We start from the raw sequence: 19057 nt of genomic DNA on the forward strand, positions 1-19057 counted from the left end.
AAAAACAATATATGAACACCATATACACAAATGACAACACCTGGAAAATAAACATTCGAGATACGAAACAAAAGATTAATGCTATGTATCAGTTCCTTTTTAAAACAAAACCAAATGTAAACATCTAAAATTTCTTTTCAATACATTACTAGTTCTACATTGAGCCCCCAAATACTATCACACCACAAAAATGCAAAGAAACAAATATAGAATGGAAGAAGCCTGTGATACTTACCTGAGAGAGACCTGGTTGGAAGCCTTGTTGCTGAGCCAAGGATGGTGGAGCCAATCGTGCATGTTGGGTATTGAATAAATGACTTGTGTCCATATAGAAAGCTGGGATTTGAGCTAGATTGGCAGGAAAAACAAGCAGCGATGAGTGTCTAAACTTCAGAATTTTCCAAATAGTAACAGAAAACCCAAAAAGCGGATTTCAAATAAAGTGAGCCCTCTGAAAATTAATACAGCCAAGGAAAAACTAGAAATGTGGAAAGATACAAATGCAAAAAGATGTAAAACTTCTTTCAGACAGGTATATGCAAAATTAAAACAATGAAACTCTAGAACTTGTGAAGGCAGACGAAAACAGACACTCTCATACAGTGCCGCCAACTGCAGTATAAACTAGTAAAATTTTACATAATCCACTAAAACTGAAAATGAACCTACCTGTTTACCAGCAAATCCACTTCAATTTTAAATCTACCAACTAGAATTTAGCAAAATATTTCAAAAGAATTGACATTTAATAATTGAAAGAATTTGGTATAGATTCTTAACAGATTTCTTCTCTATGTTTATACTCACTACTTTGTATTATGCTGTTTCTATATAATAGTATGTTTGGGAGAACTTCTCATGTTGTTTTTAATTTATTATCATTATAAACAATACTGCAATGAATGAACACCCTGATACATATATCTCTGATTAATAAGTAAGTTTACCAGTACAATAAGATTCCCAACTATGAAACTGCTACTACAGTGACTATGTACACATAAAATACTCTGAGATACTTTTCTAAAAGAATTCTGCCAATTTATATGCTCACTAGCAATGTACTTTTTTTTATTATTATTTTTAATTTTTTTTTGCGGTACGCGGGCATCTTACTGTTGTGGCCTCTCCCGTTGCAGAGCACAGGCTCCGGACCTGCAGGCTCAAAGGCCATGGCTCACGGGCCCAGCCGCTCCGCGGCATGTGGGATCTTCCCGGACCGGGGCACAAACCCATGTCCCCTGCATCGGCAGGCGGACTCTCAACCACTGGGCCACCAGGGAAGCCCAGCAATGTACTTTTAAGAGCCTATTAATAATACCTGTGGATCCTTATCGATAGTGGGTATTAAATATGCCGGGTATTATCAATCTTCCTAATATTTCCCACATGGAAAGACAAAAAATAGCCTCACTGTCCTTTTACTTTGAATTTAAATCATTAGTGAGCTTGAATATTTTTCAAATGCTTATTTACTATTTAACTCAGATTAACATTGTGACATTTAGTAGGACAAGTTACCCCCTGCCAATAAATATTTTTTTCTCTTCTTTGCTGTTCTTAGGTTTATTCTTCCTCATGAACTTTATCATCAATTTGTCAGGTTTCAGATAACAAACTCCGGTTATCTGTAGAGGGTTGGTTCTAGGACCACCCCCCAGATACCAAAACCTGCAAATGTAAAATGGGGTATATCATTTGCATATAACCTAAGCACATCCTCTCATATACTTCATTTTTTAATTATTTCCAATTTGTTTATTTATTTATTTTTGGCTGCACTGGGTCTTTGTTGCTGCGCGCAGGCTTTCTCTAGTTGCAGAGAGCAGGGGCTACTCTTTGTTGTGGTGCGTGGGCTTCTCATTGCAGTGGCTTCTCTTGTTGCGGAGCACGGGTTCTAGGCACATGGGCTCTAGAGCACAGGCTCAGTAGTTGTGGCACACGGGCTTAGTTGTTCTGCGGCATGTGGGATCTTCCTGGACCAGGGCAGGCAGATTCTTAACCACTGCGCCACCAGGGAAGTCCCCTCTCATATACTTTAAATCATCTCTAGATTACTTACAATACCTAATACAATGTAAGTGCTATGTAAATAGTTACCTGTGTGCAGAAAATACAAGTTTTGTTTTTTAGAACTTTGTGAACATTTTTTTCGAATTACTTTCAATCCACAGTTGGTTAAATCGTAGACTCGGAATCCATGGATATAGACTGTACTGGACACTAATATGTCTATTATATATATAACATATGTGTAAGAAACAATTGCCACACACCCCAGAATGCTTGCCAAGGAGAGACAGCACTCAATTCTATGAGGAAACAAATTTGCAAAGCAGATCAAAAAATATTTAAACTTGAAAGGTAAGGGAAGAGAGAAAAAAAAGCATTAAAACGTCTTCATTTTCTAAATTCCTTATATTCAAACATCTTACCTGCTGCAGACTGAGACACATAGACTTGTGGACTCTGTTGCTGCTGGGCAATAAGGGAAGGCATACAGCTTAACTGTGAAAAATGACTTGCAGAAGGCAGGCTGCTTGTCTGTAATTGTTGGGGTTTCACTTTACAAATATTAGGAGGGTCTGACGTGGTTGTAGATTTTGTACTTAAAGAAGAGGTAGTATAGGTACCAGCTCCTACATTCGGGGGAGGGATAAAATAAGGGTGAAATGTAGCATATTTTAAAGTACCACTGATGTTCACAGTAAACTCAAGCACCAACCAGAAACTGGAAAATTAATATTTATGCCCACTGTGTACTTATTAGGCGCTTATATACGGTACCTCAGACCACAAGTGGATATGAGGGGGCTTGTAAAAGGAAGACACATTTATCAGATGCAAATAAGACTATAAAATCTGGAGAAATATAAATACAAAATTAAAATGAGGAGAAAATTTAAAAATAAACTCACAAAATAAGGAGGCTGAGAGCCTACAACATTGTTATAGTTTAGCCTCAAACTAATATTTAGTTTTTTAATCATCACAAAGGATAATCAAGAGCTTCATTCATTTATGGTGAGGCATAAATATTAGCACAAAATGGGCCTTGAGAGATCACAATTGCTCCTAAAAAGTCACATAAACTTAAGGTTAGAATTTTTTTCCTCTTTCTGGCAAAATACCTTAAGGATAATCTTTAGAACTTCACTTATTTATAAATAAATATTTGAACATCTATTAAAGGCCAGGCATAGACATAAAAACACAGAAGGATAAAGTGCCTTAAGAATAATTATTAATGTAATATAAAAATTTAATGTAAATTGCTCCTAAAAAGTCATATAAACATAAGACTATTCCTGTCTCTCCTTGTATATATACCAGCAAAAACTGGTATTTAGTAATACGTTAAAAACAAGACAAACTATTAATAATACTAGAGCAAATGACAATATAGGTATTTGATTCAAAAGTGTGATGTAGTAGTTATTATTTTCAGATATCAAATAATGTTCTAAGAGAGGACCAAGACTGAGGTACCTCTGTTCTTGCACTTGAATCTACCAGTAGGATGACTAGCCAAGAAGGTCCTTGTTAGAAGTTTATCCTAGTTGAGGAGAATGTGGGGAAACTAGACCCAAAGGAAAGGAAGTTGTTGGGTTCCAAAGAAAAAACTAGGAACCTCCCTAGTCCCTTTATTTCCTAATCTTCCTACCATACGCTCCTCCTGGTTCCGTTATAGCCTCACCCCCTATCCTCCCAAGTAGTCTGGGGCCCAAGCTGGTAAGCATAATGAAGATGCCTTGGAAATGGGTGATGGGGAGTGCCTGAAAGGGTTTAAAGAGGGAAGAAGTACAGTTGGAATACTCTCTTTTGATTTGAATATCTGGGCTTGTCTTAATACATATATCTGATTCCAGATAATGTCAAAATAACTATAGTACAACCTCAGTCCTTTTGGTGCTTGAAAATAGCACAGAAAGCCAGAATACTGAAAATCATTACTGCATTCATTAAATGAGAACTAGCCAAAGCAAGTAAATTCTGTGCTGTATATATTTTACATGTATTGGAAAGGAGTTTCCCGACTGTTTTGGAAACATTAGAGAGTATTAGGAAAGCTTAAAACGAATTTCTATTTTCAGTAGAAGAAACATGGTTATACATATGGTAAAAGGGTATACCTTCTTAGAGTCAAATATTTCAGAAACATCTCTGGTTCTTTAAGAATGATAAAGCCCCACATGAAATATAGTTCAATGAAAGGATTACACACTAGAGAAACATTTAAGAAAGAAAAACACCTTTTAACTTGGGATGCTGATGGACTTTCCTTTAAAAAACAAAAACAAAAACAAAACCCCGAAACTAATGGATATCATTTACTCAAATAACACAGACTGGAAATTCTCTACCTGTAACTCTTCCCCAGAAAATATGTTAAACCAACAGACTTAGGCCAAGAGCTCCTTCAAATTAGATACAGATCACACAAAACTTAAAGGCTTTGTGATTCTGTGTTATTTCCGAGTTGGTCTAATTAGCTCTATGAGTTAAATAATAAAAATTAAAAGGTGAAATTTATAGAAAAATTTAGAGGAACAAGACAGAAAATTTCCCACCAATTCCTTACCCGTATGTGTATTGGGAGTTGGGGTGGGAAGAAGAGAGGGTCAAGCGAAGTATTTTAGTAAGCCATCATTAAATATTTGCCAAATTAAAATTGGGAGAGGGCAAGAGAGGGGAGGGAGGGAAGAAGTTTATAAACCAGCTGATAATTATCTCATGTGCAATTCTTCTGTCTTTTACAAATAATACTTTGAGGGATAGTAAACAGGAAAAGATCATAAGAAACTTTAAATAATTTAAGATATTTAAAGAAAAGGTACAAGACCTCTACCTGATAGTGAAGTTGTGGGAGTGACTGAAGCAACAGGAATCTGAGGCATCGATGCACTTGAGAATGAATTGTAATTAGCAGTGCTTGGTCCACTGGCACTACTGCTGACTCCACTTGCGATTGGAGGTGCTGTGGAAGTTACTGGAGATCCCTTTTCCCTAACATTTGGAGAATTTTCCCATGCCTTACGTGCAGACTCCATCTGCAACCAAATGAACATTTTTTAAAGCCAAAAAAAAAAAGAAAATCACTATGCTAACAAAACTTATACACATATATAAACAAATACATATACATAAATGTGTTCCAACTATAACCTTTCAAAAACCACATATAAAGATTAGGACCATAAGGCTTTCAAAGCTTTCACATTCTCCTTTATCTCTACTCCTTTACTCAAATTGGAGGCAGTGGGCTTTAATTATGTCTCTATAGAGAACTTGTTGAAAGCTTTGGCAAACAGGTCAGTGAAATATAGTCACAGCTCTTGTATCATCTAAACCTGAGTCCCTATTCCTACCAGTGAATAAGGAAATGGAAATACCATGTCCCTTTAGGACTGACATAAGGCTCTGATTCTAGTAGGAAAGACACTAAAGGCCCTCCATTAAATAAATATCCATTCTCTCCAGTCTTTCTTTTTAAACCAACAGTTCTCAAATGGCAAGTGACAGGTACCTTTTGTTTGGCTGTTTTATGCTCAGTGTTTTAAAAGGCAGTGTAACCAGACAGGTTTTAGGCTTGGGTACAGTAGAAACACTTCTTGTTTCACCTCCAGACCCCATCAAGCATTTTGGGTTCTGACTGCCACCATTTGTATTTGTGGCTGCTGGTTTTACCTGTAGGCTTAGTTTAATCTATCTAGAGCTATTCAACAGACAGACAAATGCAAGCCACATATAATTTTAAATTTTCTAGTAGCCACACTTTAAAAAATAAAAATAAAGAGGTAAAACTAATTTTGGTAACATATGTTATTCAACCCAATATATCTACAATAATAATTAAAACCTATAATCAATACAAACATTGAGATGTTTTAATTAAAAAAATTAACATTTCAGATCCACCATCTATTTAATTTTAAACTTACAGCACACACCTCAACTTGGATTAGCCACATTCAAGTGCTCAATAACTACATGTGGCTTGTGGATACTGAACTGGAGAGCACAGATGTAGATCCTCAACTATCCTGAGGCTCCTTGAACAGGAAAGGAACAAACAGAGAGATTCTGAAGTTTTTAGTTCTACTAGTCAAAATACTGAGCTGAGAGGAAAAATCTAAGATAACCTATAAAATTCAGCTGCAATGACTTACACCAGGGTACTTTTCACAAATAAGATTTAAAAATACCACTGTTGGGAAGTTTGTAGGTCTCTGAAGTACCAACTTTAAAAATTTCAACCTGATTTTAAGTATTTGAGAAGTATCACATATCTCCCTACTTTCCTGTTAAAACACACACTATATATAATATAACCTCTTCTTGATGGCTAATATCATTACTACAAATTCAAAACATAGGACACTTTTAGGTTTACTTGACTCTTTCCTTTTCCTCACAATCACCTTGCTGGTTTCAAATGTATTTTATTTTAAAACAAAAGTCTTAGAGGGTAAGAAACAAAAACAAAAAACCCCCACACCACCACTTAGCAAGTTAGACAAAATGCAATTTGCTTGTACAATCTGAGATTTTATAGCTTAGAGCAATGTTATAGACTACAATGCCTTTACAACCAGTTTTGTTGTATGGGAAATACATAAATTATAGGTTATCAATCTTACATAATACTTAAGCCATATACAGTGGTTTCATTTCATTTCTTAAGCAGCATGAAAATTTAGATTCTAATTTTGGAAATTCAAGGAAACTAAAAAGTATAATTACTTAACTACATTCATTTTTCCTTTTGGCAAGTATACTGTTGACAATACCCATATAATAGAAATTTCCATACTTCATAAATTACTCAAATAAAGGTGTCCAAAAAAAAGTGAAAATAATTGACAAGGACCTACTGTATAGCACAGGGAACTCTACTCAACATTCTGTAATAACTTATATGGGAAAAGAATCTGAAAAAGAATGGATATATGTATAGGTATAACTGAATCACTTTGCTCTACACCCAAAACTAACAAAACATTGTAAATCAACTATACCCCAATATAAAATAAAAATTAAATTAAAAAAAAGTAAAAATAAACCAGAAAAAGCCTTAAGCTAATACAATTTAATTTAAATTTACTTTAATTCAAATGCATATTATTTCTTTTTGGGGTGTTAAAAACATTAAGTGAAAGGCAATGAGGAAAGGCTTTCTGAAGAATCAACAACTGGCCTGAAGAATAATTAATGATGATATTGTATTTGCTTATGCGAAATGAGACTGCCTTAAGCAGAATAACGGTAAAAACCACATGTAAGATATAGTATGAAACACAGGTTAAGACAGTCATTCAGGTGGAAAAACAACAAAAAAGGCTGAGTAGGAACTGGCAGTAAACAGTAAGAACTGGGTAAAGATGGAGATGACACAAAGCAGAAGCGGTTGTCTTGTAAAATCTTATAGTCTCAAACTTGTATTTAAGCAGCTTCTTAAAAAGAAGTTGGGGGTATTAAAAAAAAGTTGGGGGGGGGGCAAGGGGACAAGTGGTCAGGAGGCTGGAGAATCAAACAGAAAGAGTCTAGAAATAAACACTGGTCACATTATTAAAAAAAACTTAGTTACTCCCTCTCCTGAAGATCATCAAAAAGATTCACTGGCAACCAGTGTAGCATTAGAAAGCCCTGCTACAGTAGAGGATAAATACTTGCCCAGGTTATGAAACTAAACAAACAGCACCAAAGAGATAAATAAATGCAGTTAAAAAAAAAAATCCTCACTTAATTCCACATCTGTACTTTTTAACAACTGACTAATCTTGAGGTGAACAACTGATTTAAAATACGCTCAAATAACTCAATTGTAAAAAAAAGTATTAGTAACATAGCTCAAAATTATAAGAATAGGAGATTAAAAAAAAAAAAAAGCCTAAACTTCTTGACATCAAAAAACATGTGTTGTGTAAAACTCTTTTGGACCGTTACTCAAAAATTATCCAACAAAAATCAAATCAAAATCACTTGTATTAATCTAATCAATTACATCTTCATAAAATATTCTTAATTACTACATTACATTCATTCAATTCACACATGACTTAGAGGAAAGACAGAAAATTAGCATTCTTACCATTATTAGTACTTAGGATATAAAAAAACATGCAACACCAAGTTAGTTGTTTTCTACACAACTAATGTATCCAATAACTATTAAGATCTCTAAGAGGAACTCAGTACAAACATGAAATATAAAATGCTCTCCTGTACTTTTAAGACAAAATTCACAAGCATAATACGCCTCACTTTAAATATGAGGATATCAAGTCACTGCTATGTGGTATTAGAAACTAATACAATTTTAAGGTATAATTTGACATCATTTCTTCAGCTTAGTGTTGCTGCTTTTCACACAAAACTAGTAAAAATACCAAGAGTATTGTTAACTTATGTCCCCTTGCATGCAATAATCAAGGACCTTTAGAAATGGATGTAGTACATACCTTGAAGGTGAGGCTGAAAGTAGTGGGAGGAACTGAAGTTAGGCTGGAGCTCTGTTGTATAGTCTCCCTCTTAGGGAGGGGGAGGGTGTTGGGCAGGGGCACCTGAAAAGGTAGGCAACACATATTATAATCTAACTAAGTCTGCTACAAAAGCCCCATTAAAGATAATGCTAATGTATTCTAAGGCTATTTTCATCAGAGCCAAGAGGAATATTTGACTGCTTAGTTACACTGTATTTATAGTAATTGATAATTCTGGACATCTTAGATAAAACTTCTGAGAAGAAATATTATCTGCTTATTTATGCATAAATTGACAGAAAAAGAATCTGTCGCAAACACAAGGTAAAAACTCAAAGGTCATGCTTCCTATATTTTAATATATATACAAAACACCTGGGGGTGTTGTTAAATGCAGATTCTGATTCACTTGGCCTGGGGAAGGCCTGAAATTCTGCCTTTCAAACAAGCTCCCAGGTGATGCTGATGCTACTGGTCCCTGGACCATACGCTGTATAGCAAAGCTCTAAGTAATATAATTTCCACCATTTACAGGGCCCACAGGTTCTATGAGAAGCATTTAACATGATAGGGTAAGTATAAGAAATTATTCTCTTTACAGCAACCTAGTCAACTTATAACTAGATTCAAGAACAAAAGTAACGTTGAGAGGAAAATATATAGTATCACCCCCACCTCATTACACTAACCAAATTGCTTTGCTATAATAAGACATGATTATGGCAAGTACTGTTAGAAACTTGAAGATACTAGAAATTCACTACTCATATCTCTTTTCTTCCTCTAAGTCTCTGGATCTTGAGAGTTTATTATGTACTACTATATGATTGATTTGTACTACTACATGATGGCTCAGTCAGTTGTTTAAACACAATGACTGAGTTGTTGGGGGTGGGTTTAAGATAATCACTTTGTGGTACTATGGACAATCTAATGGAGATTATTTTATAAATCTTTAAAATAGCTGTGCCATAATAATCAAAACACCACCTGCACTTATATCTTCAAGACATTCAAGATTCCAAACAATTGTAATATAAGGTACTACAACCAATAAATATTAGCTAAGATCCTTAAAAAGTGCGTTAAGCCTCGGGAAATAAGGCTTTTTTTCAGTTTAATTTTAATTTTTAATTTTTTGGCCACGCCAGACGGCTTGTGGGATCCTAGTTCCCCAACCAGGTATCAAACCCGTGCTCCCTACAATGGAAGTGCAGAGTCCCAACCACTGGACCACCAGGGAATTCCCCAGTTTAATTTTTAAGAAGACAAAAGTTCTATGCATAAAATGGAGCCCCCAGACTAATGAATTAGAAAGGGACATTTCAAAAGGTCCTAAAATTTTTTCCCATGTAGGACGTTTGTTTTTAACACTACGTTAAGCTCAGAATCACCACCAAACTTGGCACAAATAAGCAACACTGTGAAATCATTCCAAACTTATCACCTTTTATAATGCTCCCTGACCCAAACTGATCTTGTTTTCAAACATACTCTGGATACACTGCTAAAAATCAAATATAGACTATTTACTTAAACCCAAGACTGGGCGTCTTCCCTTCAGTAGTCCTCTGTGTACAAGTCACTATGTTAATTAGCCTTGCAGATTAGACAGAAACCATTAAAATGCTCATATGGATATTTTCAATGAGTTTTAAGGGTTCTGAGAATAATGATCTTCCCTTCCATATTCATATTTTATAAATTATATTTTTAGAAAAGAGTTGTTTGGCAGAAAGCATCATATACTTTCTGGAAAAGGTAACATACTCTACATTTTTCTAAAGTGAGAAAAGACAGCATGGTTCAAGTATAATTAAACCTTACTGAAATGTTACTAATTCAATATTTGAGAATCCATGTAGTGACATCAGGAAGTAAATTGACAGAATGTCTTTCTGCCCTTCCCAAGTTTTCTATTACTTGCTATAAGAGGTTAAATAAACCTTTCTCCAAAAGGTCAGGGGAAGAGGATTTGGCATATGAAGTGAAGCTTCATAACATAAGTTGGACAAATTACATTAATCAGCTCCAAAAGTGTTCTCTTATCACAAAGAGAAAATGTGTGTCTTCCTCCTTTCTCTCCTTTTTCCTTCAGCTGGGCTACAAAAGTTGGATTAAATGATCCCTAATGCATCTCACCTAAAAGTCTATATACCTGATGCTAGAGAGAAAAACAGAAAACATGGGAAAGACATTGTAATAAAAGATAATTGAGATTTTTATTCTAAAATAATAGAGTTAAAGCTTTTTAAGAGATCTTTAAATATATCTGTAAAGGTTATTTTTTTAAAAGAAGCCTTTGTTTAATATAGAAGGCTATATTTAAAAAAGAGACCAGATGAATTTCCACCATACCTGCTCTCCAAAACAAGAGCCATACACGTAACTTCTAAAATGCTCTTCTTCTTCCATGGGAGGTTACCTAACTTTTTTTTGGCTCACAATTTTTCACCTGTCAGTTAGTGAACTAGGCCAAATACTGGCCTTTACTGGTTTTTAACAGAGTCTTGAATTATAACATGGTTGCTTTGGGATACTAGAGCTAAATTTACATAACTTACTGTCATCTTTTAACACATTTTTGAACGGAGACATATTACGGCCACAGGCGTTAGTTTCTGCAAAAATCCCCTGGTCCATAATGTGTTAATAGAGCATTTAAGGCTATATGAAGATATACATTATAGCTCAATCTTCACAAGAGGAATGAAGTTGTTAACGTTCAGTATAATTTAAATTCAAAAAGAAACACATAAATCTTTGGTAATAATCTAATTGTCTTTTTAAGTGAATGACCTTTCACTGCATTATAAAATGGTGTCATTTAAGAACAAAATTACCAACCAAATAAATGCTGAATCTGTAGAATGTGAAAGCTAAGAACAAAAATTCTTACCAAACCAGGTTAATAGGATTAGTACTTATGAAACCAAGCCTCAGCATCACAAGCCTGTATATTAAACATAAAGCTGATGACTTTCAGGGGAAAAGCAACAACTCAGCTTTGACTATTTCCCCTAATTATATTACAGTGCTCCTAAATACAAACTTACTATCAACTTTTTCCCTGAGAAGAGTTAAATATTGGTTATAAAGTGTGTATTAGATAACAATAGCCAGGTTCCTATTCAAACTTGCCACATCTCAGGTTGATTACTTACATTATTAACCAAAGTATCCTCCATCTTTGCATTATTAGTAGCCACAGTGTTAGGCAGAGAGGAAGAAGGTGTAGTATAGTCTGTTACAGACTCCTGTGGAGTGGTAATAGAAAAAAATACGTTTTAAACTGAATTAAAGAGTCACTTTCTAATAACAGCCTAACAGTTGTAAAGTTGTTTGGAAGAAAGCAGGAGAGAAGAGCAGATCTTAAGACTCAAATCTTAAAGACCAAAGTGGGATAAAACAAACATGGACCTACCACATTCCAACCACTGCTGGGGTCCTATACATTTAAAAAATATACTGTATAGTACTAGGAGGTTGTCAACAGTGTCAAATAGTTATTTCTATGGATTTCTAAAAGAACTCTGTGTGGTTCTTATACTCAATCTATAGCTTACTTTCAACTATTGATTTTTTATTTTCTTCAAAATAAAACATGGATAAACGAATGTCAAGATCTTAGTTGTCACAATTAATTAGGTTTTAGGATAAACTCCTTGTTTATCATCATGAATCTCTTCTTTAAACATGGCAGAGTTAGATCACACAAGCTTTTCACTTCTATGCACTGAGTTGTATGGCAATTAAAAAGAGAAAAATATTCAAGTAATATGAAAGATTCCATCTACCTTTCTTCTCCATGAATACATGTTCCGGAGTGAACACCAAATGGCAGATATAAATTTGCTACTCCCACAAGTGTCAGTCCCCATAAAGTCACTCAGTGTATCTTGCCTTAATGACTATTTCTAAAGATATGCATCTTTCATTCAATGTAGTTCCTAAATGCAAGTCAACCATTCCTCTGGTGCTCAACCAATGAAACATGATCTGTTCCAACCCTGAAAGAAAACTGGCTATACTGGAGTTACTAAAAGTTTATCTTTTAGTTTATCTTTCCTGACTTCAGAATCTCACTAGTGTGCAAGATAAGGAGGGGTCCACTGTAACTCCATTGACAAAATAAAAAGTAATATAGAGCAATTCTTTCAAAGTCTATAAACACGCTGAAAAGCATTCTAATCTTCGGTAAATATTTTTTCACTTTGAACTACTCAATAGCCCAGAATTAAGTTGCCATAGAAAAATAATTTACTGTAAGGAATTTCTTTAGATCACATATGCACACCATGAAATAAAATCTTCTCTGTAAGAAATAATAACCCTTATAAGCTATAGAATTATATGCCTCAAGAAAAAAAAAAAGTATTTTGTTGTTGCTTTCCCCATTCATTTTAGACGTGATTTGCATCAACTGAACTGGTAATCATTGCACATTGCTTACCTTCACGTTAGTGCCATATTCTGGGGACGATACTGAGATCATTGTTCCTATTTCAGTAGACATTTCTGAAACTGCTTTGGTTTCCTTTGTTGCCACAGGATCTGTACTTCTGACTGTAGCAGGGCTTGATTTCTCTTGTCCTTCCGGCTCCACCTGTTGGGCATCTTTTACTTTTCTATTTTTTAATGAACGTTCCTTTCCAATAGGACCAGGTTTATGTTCTTTGTTTTCTACTGGACTCAAATCTGGAAGCTAAATTCAATGTTTATGACAAAAACACATCATGATCAAAGACATTCATTGAAAACTAATCCAATTTTGAAACTTATTTATTCTCCTTAAGTGTTAATGGCTTTCATACAATTATATCTGGAACATGAACTATATTTACCTTCTGGGCTTTGATAGGGCCTGCCCGTGGCTGCTTCTGCCGTTGTTCTTTAGGTTCAGATATTTTGTCAGTAGTTTTTTCCGAAAGCACAGGAACAATTTCATTTTCACCCCCGTTTGAAGCTGGAGCACCAAACTGAATTGTGTCAATTCCAATTTCAACTCCACTTTCTTGACTATTCTTTGTTCCCTAGTAAGAGAACATTTAAAAACTTGCTTCAGATGTGAGAGAGTGGCATGGACATATATACACTACCAAATGTAAAACAGCTAGCTAGTAGTGGGAAGCAGCCACATAGCACAGGGAGATCAGCTCTGTGCTTTGTTACCATCTAGAGGGGTGGGATAGGGAGGGTGGGAGGGAGAAGCAAGCGGGAGAAGGTATGGAGATATATGTTTATGTATAGCTGATTCACTTTGTTATACAGCAGAAACTAACACACCATTGTAAAGCAATTATACTCCAATAAAGATATTAAAAAAAAAACCCTCTGGTTTTATAATGATAAAAACTTTAAAAAAAATACTTGCTTCAAAGCAGAATTCAAATTTGACTGAATGATTTATGTAATAGCACACATTTTAAAAGTACAATAGAAGGTCTGAAGCAATCTACATCCAGCTGAGATTAACTGACCTTGGTTTATGTTTTAGGAGAACACTCCCTTAACCCTACTGATTTGTATTAGAAAACAACGGATAAAATAAAAACTAGGACAAGACTTAAGTTTTAAAGTCCTGGCTTTAAGTGCCCTGGGTTGAAGGGCAAATCACAGCCTCAAGTTAAAACAAATGTAAAACATCATTTAAAACAAATGTAAAACAAATACAGAAAGGCACCACCAGCAAGAGATAAAGGAATGAATTAACGGAGCAGAAAAAAGATAGGAATTCCAGTGTCACCCACTTCTGCTTTGAAAATAAAATGAATTAATATACATGAAAGTACTTCGTGATTGGTAATGGCGTGCACACACATCAGAAATTCATTCATCAATTAAACTGCTACTTTATGGAATACCTTCTTTGTGCTAGGCGCTGATCCAGGCAGACACTACCAATCTAACTTGCATTATAATGGATGAAGAAAATAAACAACTAAAAAGTTAGACAAGGGATATGCAAAAATTAAAATATGGTTAAACCACTTAGAAAAAGGCCCTAGGAGGTCATACTGAAACTGAATCTAAACTATAGGATTAGTGGAAGGTGTTTCTGACAGAGCAAACATCTAGTGTAAAGGTCAGGAATTAAAAAAAAAAACAAAAAAAAAACCTAGTGAGGCTGGAACACAGCAGGTATTAGGAACAGTGGCAGAAGATGGACAAGCAGAAGGTTAGATGACATGGGGTTTTGTAAGCCTGAGGATGTTTATAACAATGTCCCCCAGTGGGCATTCAAAACCACAGATAGTACTCAACAGTGCACATACTGTGTTTTTTTCCCTATACAAACACACTGATGATAAAGTTTAATTTACAAATTAAGCACAGTAAGAGAACAGCCAAATTGCCAGTCACACTATTTTTGCGCTTTGGGGCCACTATTAAGTTACGTAAGGGTTATGTGAACACAAACACACCAAAACGACCAACTTGATAACCAAGATGGCTACTAAATGACTAATGGGTGGGTGGGAACACTGGATTTCATGACGCTATTATTCAGAAGGGTGTGCACAATTTAAAACTTATGAACTGTTTTTTCCTGGAATTTTCCATTTAATATTTTCAGGCTGTGGTTGACTGCAGTTAACTGAAACCACAAAAACTGTACTTAACCTTTTCATGGAAGAACAAACAAAAAGACAAAACTAGGGACAAAGTTAAACTTCAGGTCTTGGTCTTATAATCAAATCACTATTTCATATCATTTTTGGTACCCCTGAATTAAGTGTGTCAATTACTGTGTAAGGTTATTGTTATATTTATCAGTATAACAATGTCAACAGTAGGAATAAGGCATGTCATTCAGATCTATTTTTAATATCTGAACATTCACTTTCAACTACAAACAGTACTGATATAACTTAGAATAAACATCTCTGTTTTAGTCAATGTTGAAATTTTCTAGTCAGTTCAATATAAATGTACAATTAATCTTAGAAGAGAGAATGGTGCAGTACTTAATAACTGAAAGCTCTTGATTTTATGTACAAAACAATTAAGAACTTATAAATAGTTAAATGAATAGGAATATAGTTAATGGGACTAGTTAAAATAGTTAATGGGACTTAGAGAACGTTAGACAATATTATATTCTTTGAAACAAAAAATGTCTATAAAATATAGATAAGACAAGGAGAGATGATAAAATCATTCTATCCAGAAAATATAAAGAACATAAAGAGGATGAAGAAAAATATGCATGAGAAAAATGAGATACCAACAAAATATCCTGGTGCTCCAAGAGGCTGAAGAAGAATGTAAGCATCCTTCTAGTATTATCAACTTGTAGTGGAATGTCTACAACAAAAATCTTGCAGCTGAGAGATTATGGTCCCTGTACTTTAATGTCAACTTAAAAACCTGGACCAAACATTTTAATAAAATTATTAAACCAGTACACTCATCCAAAACAAAGAAAAGAAACTTTCTACTCCATCCTTCTCATTAGTAATGAAAAATCAACTTTCTATACAAGAAATGTTCTAATTAATCATAATGTCAAAACAAATAGGCAGAGGAAAAACGATTAAACTGGGCATCTCAGATACAGAATCCAGTGATTCTTAATTCTATTTTTACAAAGAGTTCTCTGTAGAACTTAAAAAAATCAAAACAGATGATGAGGCCTACTCCAGACCTAAGTTAGAAAGCTGAACTGGGGGTAGGGAACAACAGGAAGACTTCCCTGAAAGGAAAAAAGAAGAAAAACAAAATCTCTTAACTGTATCTTCCTTGACATTTCTCTGCTCCCCTTTTATGGCAAAACTACTCTAGGTTCTCTACACAGTCAGCCTTGCCTCAGCATCCATGGGCTCCACCGCCCCTGGATTAAAAAAACCAAAAAAACACCCAAGAAAGTTCCAAAAAGTGAAACTTGAATTTGCTGCACACCGGCAACTATTTACATAGCGTTTACATCGTATTAGGTATTACAAGTAATCTAGAGATAAATATATGCAAATACCGTGCCATTTTATACAAGAGACTTGAGCATCATTGGACTCTGGTATCCGTGGGGGATCTTAGAACCAATCCCGCTGCGATACTGAGGGACGACTGTACTCATCTTTTCTCCCATTTTCTCTTAAATTCACACTAACCAGGCTTTTGCACCAAGTGCTCCACCAACATTTTTTTTGTCAAAGTCACCAGTGACCTCCACATTGTTAATGCCAACTGTCAATTCTCAGGGTCTGTCTTACTTGACTTTCCAGCAGCATTTGACACACTTGATTTATCCCTCTTTAAACTCATCTTTCATTTGGATTCCAGGACACTTTTCTCATCACTTAGCTTCTCCATCTCCCGCAACTCCCTGAGTTGGGACTCGGTTTTTGTTTCTCTTCTCTTTTTCTAACTACTTTTATAACTCATTCTCCCTTTGTGACCTCAACCAACGTCATCACTTAAGCACCATCTAATGACTTACAAATTTAGGTAGTCAAACTAGACTATCTTCTCTGAACTACAAATTCTTTTTTTTTTTTCTGTGGTACGCGGGCCTCTCACTGCTGTGGCCTCTCCCGCCGCAGAGCACAGGCTCTGGACACGCAGGCCCAGGGGCCATGGCCCACGGGCCTAGCCGCTCCGTGGCATGTGGGATCCTCCCAGACCGGGGCACAAACCAGTGTCCCCCGCATCGGCAGGCGGACTCCCAACCACTGTGCCACCACGGAAGCCCTACAAATTCTTATATTCAACTACCTACTTGACATTTCCACTTAGATGTGTAATAAACATCTTAAATCTAACAAGTTCAAAACTGAATTCCCTGATCTTCTTCCCCAATGATGATTCATTTTACAGCTTCCCAATCTCAACTGATGGGAACTCTATCCCTTTTGTTGCTCAAGTCAAAAGCTTTGGAGATAACTGACTCCCTTTTCTCACATATCACATTTAATTCATCAGTAAATTTATGAGCTCTATCTTCAAATACCCAGAAACCAACCATTTCTGATCACTTTTAATGTCACTTCCCTGGTTTAAGCTATCATCATTTGATTATTGCAACAGCATCTTACCATCTATTCTTTGCTCCCACAGACTGTTCTTAACAGACTACTTAGAATAGTCTTTTAAAAAGTCAGATGCTGTCACTCTTTTTCTCAAAACTATCTACTGTCTTCCTACCATGCCCGAAGTCCCTACCGGATCCTCCACCTATTATCTTTCCAACCTCATCTGTTCTCTTTTCATCCCTTACTTCAATCCAGCCATATGGACCTCTTCAAACACACCAGGCATGCTCCTGTGTTAGGGTTTTGTATTTACTATTCTCTGAACCAGGAATTCACTTTTCCTCAGACAAGTGAATAGCATGCTCTCTTACCTCCTTCAAGTCTTTAATTCAAGTGTCACCTAAGTAGCCTTTTCTGGCCACCCTATTTTAAGCTGTCTCCACACCGCCTGGGAAATTCCTTATACACCTTCCTTGCTTTTGCTTTTCTCCTCAGCACTGATCACCATTTAACATTCCATGTGTTATTTATTGTTGGTTCTCCCCAACTACAATGGAAGCCCCATGAGCACAGGGTTTTTATTCTGTTTTCACACCACCACCCACTTTTTCTAAGGCCACAGGTTAGGACAGTGCCTGATACCATCACAAGTGCTCAATAAATATTTGTTCAATGAATGAAGAATTGCTGGCCTAAATAGTCAATTACCAATACTGCCTGTTTGAGAAATTACGTTAGAACAACCTCCCAGAAACTCTGCTTCTAGGTAATTATACTGATTATTCAAACGTGCATATCATTAAAAACATAGAACAGTCCAGAAAATAGTAATTGCACTTATACTCTCTGTGTCACAAAGCTAGAACTTTTAAAATGTTAACCTTAATATGTCTAAAGGTGAGAAGCAGCTTATAACTGTTGAGATTCAGTAGCATTAACATCACTTGGGAACTTATAAGAAATGTACTCAGGCCTTAGCCCAGAACTAATGAATCAGAAACTCTGGGCATGGGTCCTAGCAATCTACTTTAATAAGCTCTCCAGGTGATTCTGATGCATGCCAAAGTTTGAAAAACTGTTTTAAGGAAACTCTGCCACACTAACCCCACAAAAGCCATTATTAAGTCTGTTCCTACCTCTGATGAAGTAGCTGATCCAAATGATGTTAGGGGCTTATTCCATGCACTGACTGAAGGTGGCTGCGGTGGACTAATGGGACCTACTGAGAAGGAGAAGCCACAGGAAATATGACCATTAAAATTTAGAGGCTAATAATCTTTAATCCAGTTAACCCTTTCTTTTAATGGTAGCTAGATAATAAAACAATGACTTTTCACATGGTATATAATACTTAAAGAGATTCTTGCATACCAAAATAAATATAATCTCCTCCAAAACATTGTACCATTGTTTTATCAACACAAAGTTGTGTCCATAAAATATGGCTGTTAAAAATATAACACACTTGTCTTAGAAACAAAGGTGTTAAGAAAGGAAGCTAAGAAAAGATTACTGTTACTGCTTCCTACTGACAAAAAAGAAATGCCTAGGAAAAAACATACTGAGTATATAAATAAAATTGAAAACAAACCCCCAATTCCC

General features: G+C 35.5%; 1 protein-coding gene across 10 annotated transcripts in view; it reads right to left on the reverse strand.

Moving 5' to 3' along the window:
- Positions 1-19057, reverse strand: part of PRRC2C (proline rich coiled-coil 2C) — a 98709-nt gene that overhangs the window by 11897 nt on the left and 67755 nt on the right. For 8 of the 10 annotated variants that reach the window (XM_082834642.1, XM_082834643.1, XM_082834640.1 and 5 more), the window contains exons 20-27: positions 18592-18677; positions 13328-13516; positions 12937-13188; positions 11648-11740; positions 8463-8564; positions 4850-5051; positions 2436-2639; positions 236-348 (exon numbers count right to left, since the gene is read on the reverse strand). In XM_082834642.1, the coding sequence (XP_082690768.1) occupies positions 236-348; positions 2436-2639; positions 4850-5051; positions 8463-8564; positions 11648-11740; positions 12937-13188; positions 13328-13516; positions 18592-18677 (1241 nt within the window). The remainder of the gene's footprint in view (positions 1-235; positions 349-2435; positions 2640-4849; positions 5052-8462; positions 8565-11647; positions 11741-12936; positions 13189-13327; positions 13517-18591; positions 18678-19057) is intronic. The other 2 variants (XM_082834639.1, XM_082834644.1) reach the window with 2 other exon arrangements.

Source organism: Leucopleurus acutus (genome assembly GCF_964270905.1).
Source record: "Leucopleurus acutus genome assembly, chromosome: 2".
Taxonomy (NCBI): domain Eukaryota; kingdom Metazoa; phylum Chordata; class Mammalia; order Artiodactyla; family Delphinidae; genus Leucopleurus; species Leucopleurus acutus.